At 39.0% G+C, this 15,604-nt stretch overlaps 1 protein-coding gene across 2 annotated transcripts in view; it reads left to right on the top strand.

Annotated features, from left to right (window-relative positions):
* The window catches only part of LOC131167777 (probable methyltransferase PMT7), a 33,669-nt gene extending 18,403 nt beyond the window's left edge, over positions 1 to 15,266 (top strand). For both annotated transcript variants that reach the window (XM_058126658.1, XM_058126659.1), the window contains exon 7: positions 14,781 to 15,266. In XM_058126658.1, the coding sequence (XP_057982641.1) occupies positions 14,781 to 14,939 (159 nt within the window). In that variant the 3' untranslated portion in view covers positions 14,940 to 15,266. The remainder of the gene's footprint in view (positions 1 to 14,780) is intronic.
* The last annotated feature ends 338 nt before the right edge of the window (positions 15,267 to 15,604 follow it).

The following is a 15,604-nucleotide window of genomic DNA, read 5'->3' as shown; positions in this document are numbered from 1 at the left end:
GTTTTTCTTCTGGCTTCCAAATTCCTTTATCTTATGTGTGCTGAAATTTTGACCTGTTCACATACTTAAACACATAAGATACTGGTGTTTTATCAGCATCAAAACAGAAATAGGATTCAAAAAGTCAACATTGTGGATGCTATTTCAGAAGCTAATGAGGTTGTTGAGGATGTTTGGAGAAGGAAAGAGGGGTTGCATTTAAAGTGGATTTTGAGAAGACTTATGACCAAGTTAGTTGGTATATTCTAGATGAATCATTGTCAGGAAGGAGGGTTTGGGGAAAGGTGGTGGGGATGGATGAAGGGGTGTTCGTCATATGCCTTTTTTTAGCCATTACGAATGGAGAACATAAGTTGTGGTTTAGGGCTTTGAGTGGGGTTAGGCTAGGGGTTCCACTTTCTCCTTTTTTGTTTGTTTTTTGGTTTTAGGGCTGTAGATATAGGATTAATGAGAGGGGATCATGGTGGGGGATTGAAGGGATTGTGTTGTCTCATCTTTAGTTTGTGATTGACAACATTTTTTTGTTTTTGTTTTCTCTAGAAGATCATAAGGTGTCTTTTTTTAATATGCTTACTATTTTACAATTGTTTGAGAGGGGTTCTTCTTTGAAAATAAATTTGAGGGAGAGTGGTTATGTCACGCCCCGAACCCGCGTATGGGTCCTAGGTGTGAATATAGTAACCTAACCTGTCTTTGTATCAATTAAAACAAACATACATAATACAATACCATATGAGGGTCCAATCCCATGGGGTACACGGATGCCCTTAAAACATAAACATACACATCCATACTCATCAAATACACAGCAGAACGCGGCCTTTCTATACATCTACAGTACCATACCAGAGTCTATACAAGTTAGGATATACATTCCTATAATTACAAAACATTCCCTGAGTGTCTGCAAAAACCATCACGACAACCCAGTTACAAAAATTCGTACCTAAACAGGCACTAACCGCAGCTAATGACACCCCCGCTTCCAAATGCTAGGATGCTAAATACAGCTACCTGAAGGACTTGAAAACATTTGTACGTATATTTGGGGTGAGACACCTCTAAGTAAGGAAGAAAGCAGATTATATTAGTGTGTAGTATACCAGTGTTATTTTATGTAAATCATAACACCATACAATACGATACAGTTCAAAACATTTCCATACAGTTCTAGTATTTTCACAAATCCATTCCAGTACATACGATACCCAAACATACGGTCAGTGTTGTCACACTAATATGCAACTACCCTATGAAACCCGAAGCTTCACAGCGATTACGTTGCCAATATGGTGCAGCTCACACTAATACGCAACTACTCCATGAAACTCGAAGCTTCACAGCGATTACATTGCCATACAGTGTAGCTCACACCCCTCGGTGAGTAGTCGAGATACACAGGTGATATTTCACATTCTCGGATATAGAGCCAGATACTCTCGCCCACGGTTTTGACACCGGTACATGACGCAGCGTACGGTAATTAGCCGCAACATAGCTGTTTCGGCGTACGGTAATTAGCCGCCCCTAGCCGATTTCACAAAACCTGGAATCATTTTGAAACTCATGTTTCTATACTCATCAGTATACGGTAATTAATTAGCCGCCACATAGCCGTTTTACAAATTACCTGGAACAATTACATACAACCATACATTCCACACTTATTTGGTTTACGGCAAATCATATCATTTTCTAATTCAAGTATACAGTTTTATACAAATATGGATAACAGTCATCTCAATAATATAATTTAAATAAAACAAATGGTTTTCCAAACAAAGCAGAGATAATACTTGAAATCTCCACTTTTCCCGAAAACTGTAACCCAAAAATCCCATATTTTTACCCAATAGATTTTCCCAAATAAGTTACCAAAACATACATACGATCGTAACCTACAAGCTTATTGATCCCGATTTCAAAAATAACTGATATAAACTGAATCCCCTTACTTTAACCCGAATTCCAACTATGAACTTGACGGTCCCCAAAACTACGAACCGAGACTCCAAAACCTACAAACCATAGTACAATACATGCTTACAACTCATTCTACTACACATATTTCGAATCAGAAAGGAAAACCGAGCCTTACCTCAATTTTGGCCTGAAACTCTAAACTGCACGAAACGAGATTCCGATCTGCTAGAAGCGCAGAGAATCCTTCCCTGATCCTCACAATAACGTCGGATTATCGAATCGGACGATGAACGACAAGAAATCTAGAGAGAGAGAGAGAGAAGGATGAGTTCTAGAGAGAGAGGGAGAGGATACTAAGCTAACTTAGTTTGGAAGCAACTCACTTGGATATTTATAGCACCTTTGACCCGGCCACCCTCGTTGACGAAATGGCGCCCTCTTCAACGAGCCACTGAAGACTCCTCGTCGATGAGACGGTGACCTCGTCGACGAGCCTGAGATTTCCGGTTTCTAGAAATCTCTCGGCTTCTCCTCGTCGACGAGCCTCTGAATTTCGTCGACGAGAACAGAAGGGATTTCGTCGACGAACCCTGGCCTCGTTGACGAACTCTGCTCAATTTACCAATTTACCCTTCTTTTACATAATTAATCCATATGTCACGGTTTGGGTTCTTATAGGTTAGCTTGTATAGATTAAGTGAATCTAGATATTCTAAGTTGTTTTCTTTAGCCAGGAATGGTATTTTAGGTTGGCCATTAGCATAACTAGAAGAGCCTTTGGGTGTTAACCTTGACCGGCTGTGAGAAGGTGTCCAAGAGGTTAGATGGTTGGAAGGGTGCTTAATTGTCTTTAGGTGGGGGGATCACCCTTATTCGGGCCTGTCTCCCTAGCATCTTTATTTATATCTTCTTTGTTTTTAAAATTCCTCTGGGAGTAGGTAGAAATATTTAGTCATGAGAAATATTTTTTGGTCTTAGGTGGGGGAGAATAGGGAACATTTGGTTGGATGAGGGATTGTTTGTAGGTTTTTAAAAAGGAGGGGGGCTTGGGTTTTTGGAAGTTGGTGTTTAAAAATGTTGCTTTAATGGGTAAATGGCTTTGGCAATTTCCCTTAGAGGTAAAAAATTCCCTTTGGCATGAAGTTATTATAAGTAAATTTGGCATGTGGGATACCGGGTCGGATGCTAAGTTGGGCTACAACATTGCCGGTAATGGGAATTGTATTCAGTTTTGGAAAGACATTTGGGTAGGCAATGTTGCACATTGACTTCCTTTCCTTGTTTATATGGGCTGTACTCTTTGCATATGGAATTATTTCTTCCTTCCATATTTCTATGTGGTATGAGATTTCTTGGGACTTTAATTTTCATAGATCCCTTGATGATTTATTTACTTATTTATTTTTTGGGGGGACTAACAATTGATTTTAGATTGGGAGGCCTTTTAAGGTAAAGAAGAAGCGGAGGAAGATGAATGTAACAGAATGTAAGGGAGAGGGAGGGAGGGAACTAATCAATCGTTGGGATTCTTAGTTATTGACTAAGGTTTAAAAAAAATCGCTTATTCCTTGAGATCAAAATAAATATAGGTCAAGGAGTGGCAAATGTATAAGCACCCAATAGTTACTAATTTTCAAAAACTGGAGCTGGATCAAGGTATAATCATCAGAGACTTTCTGTGGCCTGGTGGGGATCATAGGGATAACTTAGTTAGCTGGGGTGAGGTTTCTAGGTCAAAAAAGGAGGGAGGGTTGGGTGTAGGGAAGTTGATGTCTAAAAAGTAAAAACATGGCTCTTTTAGCTAAATGGCTATGGCATTTCCCTCTAGATAATCGTTTGTCACAAGTTAAGCTTGTTCAGGGCATTATGCTTGCCTGTGACCGCTTATCTCGTGTGCTTGGGATGAGTTTCCATCATGTAAATACTAGTGTAGGGTTATTTTCTGCTAGTAGAGTCTTTGTATGCCAAATAAGGCAGTATGACTCCTCGGTCACTTTGATGTTTCCTAGTGCCAGGATGATAATTACAGAAAAACCTTTTTAGGAGAGGGTGAGTGTTCATCAGTCATTGTAAAACTTACTAGCTATTGTCAACGTGTTTAGCCTACTTGCCTCCCTTGCTAAACACACCATGTCAATGGAGGTGTTGTTAATGAATTACGTTTGCTTCAATGTTTACTGCTTGCTTGCCACGACTTTCATGAATTGATTACCGTTTCCGCTGCTATTTGATCGAATGCTAATGAAAGTGTTTCGTGGATGGATGTTGGGAAACGATAGGCTGACTAGTTAAACAAGAGTGCTTTAGCTAGCGCCGCACGACCCTTCACAAGGGTGTGAAAATAGTTGGACCGTGACATTTGGTATTAGAGCTAAGTCGGTGACACTTGGTCAAAGCCCAAGGTTGAGTTGCTATGTGAATTCGATTGCCTTCGTTGTTGGATCATGACACCAAACAATGCTGAGAGGATCAACGTGCTGGAAGCACAGGTTGAGACAACAACCAATACTATGGCTGCGGAGGTGGCCCAGATGAGAGAACTTGTTGATGAAGTGATGGGATCACAAAAACATCAAACAGGTTTGATAGGCGACATGTCAGAGGACTTTCGCCACACAGTTGAAACTTTGCAGTCGCGGATGGCTGATCTGGATGCAAAGGTGAATCTGATGGTTCTTGCTATGGGGAACTCCAACACTCCAGGAGTTAGCAAGACCAAGGTACCAGAACCCAGGACGTATGGGGGTGCTCGAGATGCCAAGGAGTTAGAGAACTTCTTGTTTGATGTGGAGCAGTACTTTCGTGTTGTGAGGATGACCTCAGAACAGACAAAGGTGAATACTGCGACCATGTACTTGGTTGGTGATGCCAAACTGTGGTGGCGTACCAAGTACCAAGAGGTTGAAAATGGAAGCTGTGTATTCAATAATTGGGTAGACTTGAAAAGAGAGCTCAAGGCCCAATTCTTTCCTGAGAATGTTGAGTATAATGTAAGGAGAAAACTGAGAGATCTCAAGCATACAGGGTCAATCAGGGAATATGTGAAACAATTTTTTGCTTTAATGTTGAATATTCGGGATATGTCGAAGAAGGACAAGTTGTTCTATTTTCTTGAGGGGATGAAACCGTGGTCAAGAATTGAACTTCAGAGGCAAATGGTTCAAGACTTGTCAACTGCACAAGCTGCTGCAGAACACTTGACTGACTACGCTGGTGATGATACCACTTCGTCCAAATGGTTTGACGGAAAGGGAAACAGTGGAAAGTCTTTCAAGAAAGGCAAACCCTAGAGTGGGGGAGCCGACTCTAAATCATCAACCTCAAAGGAAGCTTCGTCGTCTCAATGGTTCAACACACCCAATGGAAAGAGAAAGAGTAAAATTTTGTGGTACTTGTGTGGCGGGTCTCACAAAGTGAGTGAGTGTTAACACAAAAGATTACTGAATGCCTTACAAGCTTCCACTTCGGGAAAAGAGTTGGAAAGCGAGGAGGAAGAGGATAATGCTCCGAGGGTGGGTTCAGTGCGGCTGGTGAGCGCATTGGAAAAGCAGGCAAAAACACCGAAAGTTACACGAGTAAAAAGGTTAATGTTTGTGGACTTGAGGATAAATGGGAAGAGTACTCGCGCTATAGTGGATACGGGAGCTACTTATAATTTTGTTTCGTAGTTGGAAGCATGGAGACTCAACTTATCCTTAGAGAAGGATACAAGACACATGAAAGCAGTTAACTCTATAGCCCAACCTACTCTGGGAGTAGCCAAACAAGTGACTGTAAAGCTTGGATAGTGGGAAGGTCATGCGAATTTCACAGCGGTGCCATTGGATGACTTTCCAGTCATTCTAGGAATGAAGTTCCTAAGGGGGACGAGGGCAGTGCTGATGCTTCTGCTGGTTCCTTGTGTCTGATGGGAGATCACTCGTGGATGGTGCAAGTCGTTGCAACGAAAAGAGATGACGGGAAGTCCTTTTTAGCCATACAACTCAATGAAGGATTGGGTTAGGGTGAGCAGACACGTCTAGCCACGGCGGTGGTAGACAAAGAAGTAGGCCAAGAGCTAGAGCCTACGACCATCCAAGTGGTGTTGGATGAGGATAAGGAGGTGTTGCTGAATAAGATGCCTCACAATTTGCCTTCACGACGGACTGTGGAGCATGAGATTGAGTTGTTATCAGGAGTGAAACCACCTGCTAAAGGGCCATGTCGGATTGCACCTCTTGAGATAGTAGAGTTGGGGAAACAGCTTGATGAATTGAAAGCGAGATGTGTTCGCCCTTCCAAAACATCATTGGGAGCATCGGTGTTGTTTTAGAGGAAACATGAAGAGCATCCATGGAAGGTGTTCTATAGGCTGAGGGGAAATGGTCTGGATGTGAAGAAAGAGAAGTGCTCTTTCGCTCAGTGGAGCAACAAATTCCTTGGTCATATGGTTGAATAAGGTCGTATCCGGAGGGGTATGGAGAAGGTAAGGATGACTTAAGAAGGGAAGATCCCCACGACAGTGAAGGAGTTGCGTTCCTTTCTTGGCCTTACTGGATACTGCAGGAAGTTCGTTGAGGGGTATTCGCAGAGAATGACTCCAATGACAGGACTACTGGGGAGGTATTATTGGCCGCACACGCGGGATGATGTGGTTGATTATACCAAAACTTGTCTCACTTTCCAACAAGACAAGGGGGAGCGGAAGAAGCATGATACTTTCAGGGCTGCACCAAAGTATTGTTCGGCAGAGGAGATGACACAATTGTTCCTTGTGACTGTTGTGAAACATTGGGGTGTTCCCCAAGTTATTATTTGTGACCGAGATTTAATGTTCACTGACAACTTCTTGGCAGAGTTTTTCAGGATATTCAGGTCACATCTTTACATCTTTTCGAGTTCTCACCGACAGACAGACGGACGGATGAAAAGATTCAGAGAGCTACTAGATGAGTACTTGTGCCATTTTGTCAACGATAACCAGAAGAATGGCGTGCAACTACTTGATGTGGCCCCGTTCTGTGGCAATGCCCAAAGGCGCTCAACAACCAACAAGAGCCTTTTTGAGCTTGATACAGGCTAGCTGCTGCTGTTACCTCACACAGTGGGTGAGCCGTACAGACGAAAGAGTCCTAGGGTGTACATCTTCACCAGAGAATGGAGACAGAATGTAGAGTTTGCCCGAGCCAATTTCGAGAAAGCTTCTAAGCAGATGAAGAAGTGGGTAGAACAGGGGAGAAGACCGCAGTTTCATGTCAGCTGCCTCAAGCCGTTCAACGCCAACACCAATGACCTGAGCAAAATTCAGCCGAACAGAGCAGAGTTGAAGATAGTGCAACCTGACAGACGTGAAGTTGAAGAGATCCTTGCAGATAGAAAGTTCATATCCTCAAGGAAGAAGCGGCAGAAATTTTTAGTGAAGTGGAAATGCCTTGATGACAAAGAAATTAGCTGGATTTCTACGGAAGATAGTCAACCGTTGTACCTACCGCCAAAGTCTAAGAGGACGTCGACCACATAAGTGGGGGAGAATGTCACGAGCTAAGCTTGTTCAGGGCATTATGCTTGCCTGTGACCGCTTATCTCGTGTGCTTGAGATGGATTTCCATCATGTAAATACTAGTGTAGGGTTATTTTATGCTAGTAGAGTCTTTGTATGCCAAATAAGGCAGTATGACTCCTCGGTCACTTTGATGTTTCCTAGTGCTAGGATGATAATTACAGAAAAATCTCTTTAGGGGAGGGTGAGTGTTCATCAGTCATTGTAAAACTCACTAGCTATTGTCAACGTGTTTAGCCTACTTGCCTCCCTCGCTAAAGACACCATGTCAACGGAGGTGTTGTTAATGAATTACGTTTGCTTCAATGTTTACTGCTTGCTTGCCATGACTTTCATGAATTGATTACTGTTTCCGCTGCTATTTGATGCTAATGAAAGTGTTTCGTGGATGGATGTTGGTAAACGATAGGCTGGCTTGTTAAACAAGAGTGCTTTAGCTAGCGCCGCACGGCCCTTCACAAGGGTGTGAAAATAGTCGGACCGTGACACCTAGGCATAGAGTAATAAGAAGTTTGGGTTGGATGAGAATGGGTTGGATACCAATGTTAGTTTAAGATGTTCTTTGGGTTGTCCATGGAGGTCCATTTCTTTGATTTATCCTTCTTTCATCCCTTACACTAAATTTGAGGTGGGGAGGGGCTCTCGGATCTATTTTTGGAAAGAACCTTGGCTGGTAATGCATCCATAGTAGTCAAAGGTGCAAGGTTCGTTGTGGTGCAAAGGGTATCTAGAGCCTAGGTGTGAGGCGAATGTGCACGCCTTATGGAGGTGAGGCACACATTTAATAAAATTGTCTGTAAAATACCCTACATAATGGATTCTTGATTGTAAACACATTAAAAATAATATCTGAACTTTAAAATATCAAAATACTCAATACTAGGATATAAAAACAAAGTGATGTTCATGCCATAAGTTCCACAAAATAGAAGCAGCAATAAGCAACAGGAAAGTTAAAAAAAAAAATATAAAAAATAAAACAGCAAAAGCAGCAGCAGTGCAGGACTGACTTATGCGGGAAATTCCAGATTACAGAAGCAGAAATGCTGAGAAAAAGAAATGCTTCCAGGAAAAAAAACAGCTCATTTTCCAAATAAAAAGGAAAAAAAAAAGGAACATTAATGAGGTGGCACAGAGCAGTTCAGAAGAAGAGGTAGAAAACTGACCAGCAGCAGAGCAGATTATAAGAGAAGAAAAAAATAAAGTACAATCTGAACATTTGTGAGGTGTGCCTCACTGTGCCTCTTAAAGGTTCCTTGCCTCAACCCCTGTGAGGCACAAGCCTCATCACCTCAGTGTGCCTTGCACCTAGGTGTGTCTCAAGGGTGCCTTTGACTACTGTGAATGCATCCTTATCCACTTAATTTCCTCATATTTTTCATCTGAGCTCTGAGCAAAATAGAGCTATATATTTCTTTCGTAGGGATTTGAGTAGCCCATTGGTTTCCTGGAATCTCCATTTTAGGAGACCTCTTAATGATAGGGAGTTAATGGAGTTGTCTTCTTTGTTATCTCTATTGAATGGGAGTAATCTTTCTTTGGTGAGGGATGTTTGGTCTTGGTCTTCAAATCAATCAGGAATGTTTTCTTGTAAATCATTTTTTGAATTCCTGACTCACTCCAATTCTTCTTTCCCTCTCTATCAATTTATCTGGAAGGCTAAGACTCCAAAAATTAAGGCTTTCACTTTGTTGGTCATGCTCAATGAAAAATAGTAATAATTTGCTGCAAATTAGGAGACCTTTGAAGGCTCTCTCTCCCGATGTATGTATGCTCTGTTACAAAAATTTTGAGATGGCTTCTCATCTTCTTTTGCACTGTGAAATTTTCTTGGAGGATTTTGAATATGGTTTTTGGTATTTCTAGAGATTGCTGGGTTTGCCCTTCTTTGATTGGTGAATTGTTAGCTATTTCTTTCATAGGCTTTGGTAGGAGAAAGGATAAGGCAGTCCTATGGAAGTGTGGAACACTTGCAGTTTTATGGCAGGCATGGTTGGAGCGTAATTGCTAAGATATTCAATGGGAAGAAATTAAATTGGGTGCTGGTTTGGGATAAAATTCAGTGTTTGGCCTCACTATGTGTGTTGGTTTGGGTTTTTTCAGAGGAATTAGTTTGGACTAGTTACATAGAGATTGGAGGAACATTTTGGCAGGTTGATCTTTTATTTTTTGGTATTTATTAGTTGCTTTTTCTGGATCGTTCCAGGCCTTGTCTGGGAGATGTCTCGATCTCCCATGTGTAAATTCTCTTCCTATTATCGAAATATTCTTTTGCTATCAAGAAATAAAATAAAATAAAATAAAGGTATAATCATTTGAAGTTACTTACTATCCATGAATTATGTTTAATATTTTGTGCATTCAAAAGAATTAGTTCTAATTTGAATAAATGTCACTATGCAATATTTCAACAAATTCATTCCTCTAAGATCAACTCAATTAATTTCAAGCACAAAATAAATGAAGTCAAGAACATAAAAACTAACCATGCATTAGACAGGCAGGTTTAATCAACTTTTAGAATCATCAAAATTATTGCGTAAGTGCATATTTTGTTTGTTATGGAACTCTACGGAGATATGGGATTTCGTTGGTTTACTAGTTACGAGTAATTTGACATTGGTGTATTATCTCTATATAGATTTCTTTGAGTTGTGAAAATAAATCAGCTATAGAAGAATTTGCAGAGTTGAAGCTGGTCTATGAGGAGTGGAATGTTCTTTAACTTGTTACCATTGATGTTTGAGAGGTGCAGAAACAAATCGAACTGGTGTGGTGTACTAGAGTGCTTAGCTAGTATGAAACTAGAATTTGATCCTGTGGAATATTGAGGAGTTTAAACAAAGAGTCATCACATAGAGATGTTCACATTGCAAGTTTTAAATCTAGCAATCCAAAGTTTCAAATCAACCATCCATATGCCATAGATTTTCTATTATATAAGTAGAGCATTACTGCATTATAATATTTTGACCCATTACTTATCTACACCAAATTATAACTCCTAGATTTTGAAATACTCTACATCACTTCTTAAATATACCAGTGCCATTATACTTTTTAACGATCCATTTATTTCAATTTCAAGAAGAAGCTTTTGAGTCCTAGCTATTTCTTTCCTCTCCTGTGCGAAACGACTTCCCCCCCCCCCCCCCCCCCCCCGGGGCCCCAGTCTCCCTCCCTCCCTCTCTCTCTCTCTATGGCTTCAAATATAGCAGGTGATGTCAAAGTTCATGATTCAGATCGAAAGGAAGACCTTTGATTTGAGATTGGACAAGGGGAGAGATATTCAGTTTCTGTTTGTGCTCAAGAAAAAGCCTGCTCAGAATAGATGGATTAAACTTTTGAAAGAGGCAGTTCTCTGGTTTGCCAATGGCTTCCAAATTTTGTTCAGTTGGTTAGGGGTTCTCGAAAGGTTCGAATGAGGAATATGCTGTTTTGGATGTCAATTAAGTGGACTAGAATGGCAAGTTTTTGGAGTTTGGGTTGGGTCGGAATGGTAAGATGTTCTACGTGTTTAGTAGGCCTTCAAAGCGCAGATTGGGGAGTCAAACGGTGATGAAAGGGAAGGCAGGCGAAGGAGATGGCTGTAAAAGCAAGTTCCAACAAGGAAAGCAGGATGCTGCGAATGGGATAGATGATATGTGCATTCAATGTGGGGCTGAGCTCAACACAAAGATTGCAGGCCGATGCCAGAAGATGTCTGGCCAAAAGCGCATGTTCATATTGCTCAGGTAGTCGGATGTGCTGATACTGCAATGGTGGCAAGGGTTGTATGATGGTGCAGTTCCAATTGAAGTGGCTAGGGTTATGATAGGAGAAGATGAAGATAAAAAATCTGGGCTGCTTTGATTGGTTATTGTATTGGACTTTGGCAAGTTAATGGAAATAGGCGTGGCCTCATTTTTATACAAAATGAGCTTATTAATCAAACAGGACCATAATTTGCAGGACCCTATACAGATGGCCAGTCTAAGGGAAAGGACGATCTGGCCATTCATAAAGGGGCAGGCTAAAGATTTCAGGGCCCTTTTTTGGATAGCCAGCCTAAGGGAAAGGAGGATTCGACAAATCATAATGGGCAGGCCCAAGATGCCCAATTTTCAAGCCCCAATAGCTGGTGGAGAATTTAGGGAAGAAGGATTGTCACCCATCTGTAAACGAAGGCCAAAATCTCTTTCTAGTTCCCCAGGATTCAAGTGGAACAAATCATATCATGGAGCAATTATAGGAAACTGGCAGCTCGATTTCAGAAAAATTTCTCGATGACAATAAACAAATAATTAAAAGTGTTAAAGTGGCTGAAGACTCTGGTTTTGCAGAAGGGCAAGAGGATGATGCAGCAAGGTTTATAAAGGTGATGGTGTTTTGAGTAGGTTATCTGATGCCTTAAGACATTAAGGCAAAGGGATCTAACGGTCCCAAGGTTTATACTCATTGGAAGATTGTGCATATGGATGCGGAAATGAAAAAAATTGTTTGAAGAAAAGAGAAAACACTCTGGTGAGGTTGTGCCAAATATTTTAAAGAGGAAATTAGAAGGAGAGTTAGGTATTGTGGCAGACATAAATGCTAAGAAAAAGACTGGAAATTCTTGTCATAGGGTTAGCAAAGGAAAGAAGGTAATGAAATGGGGGGATTTATTAGATAATGAAAGCAATGATCTTAGTGTGTTTGATTGTGGCAGGGTTTACTGTTGGATGAAATTTGGGAACAATGTGGATATGTTTCTGATTCCAGTGACATTTTAGGGGACATATTATATGTACATCCATCCCCTTTAGAAGGATTAGATGGGGTCTCTATACCTGAAAATGATGATTTGATTAATGAGATGCAGCACAAGAACAGTATTTTACCAACACTAGTGGATGAGATTTCAAGGAAGGATTTAGAAGTTCAAGATCTCATGGATAAATTGGATTTTAAGTTTTGTGATCCTGGGGGAAATGAAGTGCATTGTGATGGGTGTAAAAACAGAGCTAAAAACGGTCCCAAGGGAGTTAGTTAACTTGAAGTGTTCAGGGGGAAATGAAGTGCGTTGTGATGTGTAAAAACAGGGCTAAAAGGTTCCAAGGGAGTTAGCTAACTTAAAGTGTTTGGTGAATTATAAAGGAAAAGGATTGAAGAGGGGGTTCCATGTTTAATTTTTAATTTTTTAATTTTTTTTCATTTCATTTTATTTTTATTTTATTTTTATGGGGTAGAATTCTTGTGTCCGCTTTCGTTGTAATTTCTTTTTCTCTATCTAATATACCTTCTTTTATTATCCAAAAAAACTATGCTTTTTCATCAATATGTCTTGCCTGTACAAATAGACCCTAAAATATTGCAATTTAGAGCATTTACAGTACCACATTAAACATGCCAGTCTGGAATTTTTTGCATTCTATTTTTCAAAATATTCCCTGACTGTCCTCTCCTGTCTGTCTTACCAATTGCAAGTGCATGCATGGCTGTGCATGTGTTCACATGTGCAAACAAACATAGATGCCTAGAAGTGTCTAGGTGTTTGAACAGTGTGTGTGTGTGTCTGTGTTTTGGATTGATTTTTCTGTAAAATGCGTTTGTTAGTTATACAAGTCATTTGAAGTTATTGACCTTTGGTTGAGCTTAGGATAGGATCTCATGGTTGATTAATAGTTGATCATCTATTAAGCAACATTAAGTGATGTCCATGTTTTGGGGCTTTCTAAGTTGAAGGAAGAAGTCGGTGCATGATTTTAGGCTAGCATATGTAAAGTTTAATAAACAACAGCTGTGTTTTAATTATATTTAGGCTGCAAGCATGCCATAATCAAGTGGGTGTGAGGCCAGCTTAACTCTGAATGAGATAGATATAATTATTTGTGTGTGAGTGATATGATCAATTTCTGCTATCTTGAGAAAATATTTATGGATTGATAGACTGAATGGAAGTTTAAGAATGTGTTTGTTTCCCATTTTGAATAAATTAAGGTGCTCAGGTTTGAGTCCTAGCATTTGGCAAGAAAATTTCTGCACCTTGTTCACTCCAAATTGGATCGCGTTGGGTTATATTGGTCAACAACCCAAATTCATTCATCGAGGGTGCTTTTTTATTTAGAAATCCAGTATATTTTTATTTCTTCCAGAGAAGAAACTCTTTTCTGAACTGTGAATCTGGGTTGGACTGTTCATAATAGAGTTGTTCCATGCAATTCAGTTTTTTTTTCTATACACTGCTCCATTGGATGACAACTATTCCAAGATTAATTCATCGTAAAAGAAATAAAAAACTAGATTTTTAATTGCTTTAAGATGTTTTGACAACCTGTTGTTAACTTTTTTGGATTAAATCATTTATTTTATATATACTTTTTAATTAAAATAAAAATAAAAGGATCATATGAATTAAAAATATAATTAAAATAAAAATTTTCATAAATTTTTAAAAAATAATAGAATCCATTTACGAAACATTTTTACTATTTCTCAATTGTCATGTATAATAAGATTGTTATTGTAAAGTGAATTATGAATCATAATAATTAATTAAGATAATTATATAATTTTTATTTTTATTATAGTATTTTTAACATGTATTAATTTGTACTTATATTATTTTAATTAAAATTTTTAATTGTTATTTGATTCAAGGATGAAAATGAGCATTTCTTTAACAAGTTTTTAATTTGTTTTAGTTGTTTAGGAATATTAACCAAATAGGTTTGCTGGCTTTTGATTTTTAGTTTCTGTTTTTATTTTATTTTGTTCGTTTCATAATTTTTAATAGTAATACAAAATGGCCCCTTATATTCTCTAATCATGTTTACTCTGGTAGTAATTTGTGTGATTCTAGTTATACCTTAATTATTTTTTATTTCTTGTAATTTTAGCATGAAACAATAAGCTCAATCCTAGCTACACATATGGGCGTGCATCATATCCACATAGAGAAGCACACTCTACGTGGTCCTCAGTCCTCACTATTTCATATTTTTCAAAATTTTTTTATATCAGTGCGCCCATGCCATGTTGAACGGCTGGAGAAGATATTCCAGCTCTACATGGCATGTTATAGTGTTGGTAATCACCAAGTACATAAATTGGATGCTTGTTTGATCTTGTGCACTTAACAATATTATCAGAAGTTCTATAATTTTGATTGAACTGAGGATCTCTTGACTTGGAAGTCAATCATCTCAGCTCATGTCTTAAGTGTGTCAGTTAATGACGCGCGCGCACACACACACACACACACATGTATGCACCCATGCATGCATACATATATTTTGTATTTTGAGGTTTGCGTGGTATATGTTCAAATAACAATTTTATTGAATATATTTATCTGCAGGGGTTTATAATTATTAGAGATAATGAATCTATTATATCCCGAATCAGAAACCTTGCTCCAAAATATCTTTGGGAGGTTGAATCTCATTCGCTGGAAAATGTACAAAAGAATTTGGAGCCTATGCTAATTTGTAGAAAGAAATTCTGGGCAATCATCTGAGGCATACCAGTGCAAAGTTCTGTTGTCTCAGGTTTTTATTTCAAGCTGTTAATGTTGCTTGTATCATGAGTCTTGACCTTTTTTTTCCTGTTTGTGCATATGCTTAATGAACTTGTAGAATGAAGCCCGGTTATATGTGTTTTCAATTCATTCATTGCACCAAGCAGTTCACTTGTATATGTTTAAGAGATGGGTTTTGCCGACATAAATCCATTCTTTTACCTGTCAGCAGGTTACAGGAAATTTTGTTTCTCTATGGTTCAAGTGACAATACTGTAACTGGTTAACAGCGCAATAGTTCAAACAAATGAAAGAATCATTCTTTTACTGCTTTTTTTGCTTGTATCAATAATGGTCCTCATTATGCAGAATTAATTTAACAATTTTTGTGAGTGAAATTATGAAGCTGAGAAAGTTGCATGATTTTTAATTATAATGTCATCATGATTGTTAGAGGGAACAACTTGTTGCAATCATCATCATCATCATCATCATTGTTTTATGATTGCAAGGACTCTTCTGCTCTTGATTTAAAGGGTGGGGCATTACTCGTTAGAGACTTGAAGGGAAGGAATGCTGTGTTGTGTCTAGTTATCAATAGGGACTTAGGTTCAGAGTTCTAGTTGTAAGGAATGTTTTATGTTATTTTAAAAATATTAGGATAT

Source organism: Malania oleifera, chromosome 11, assembly GCF_029873635.1.
Source record: "Malania oleifera isolate guangnan ecotype guangnan chromosome 11, ASM2987363v1, whole genome shotgun sequence".
Lineage (NCBI taxonomy): Eukaryota > Viridiplantae > Streptophyta > Magnoliopsida > Santalales > Ximeniaceae > Malania > Malania oleifera.
This window is presented reverse-complemented; position numbering and strand designations above follow the sequence as displayed.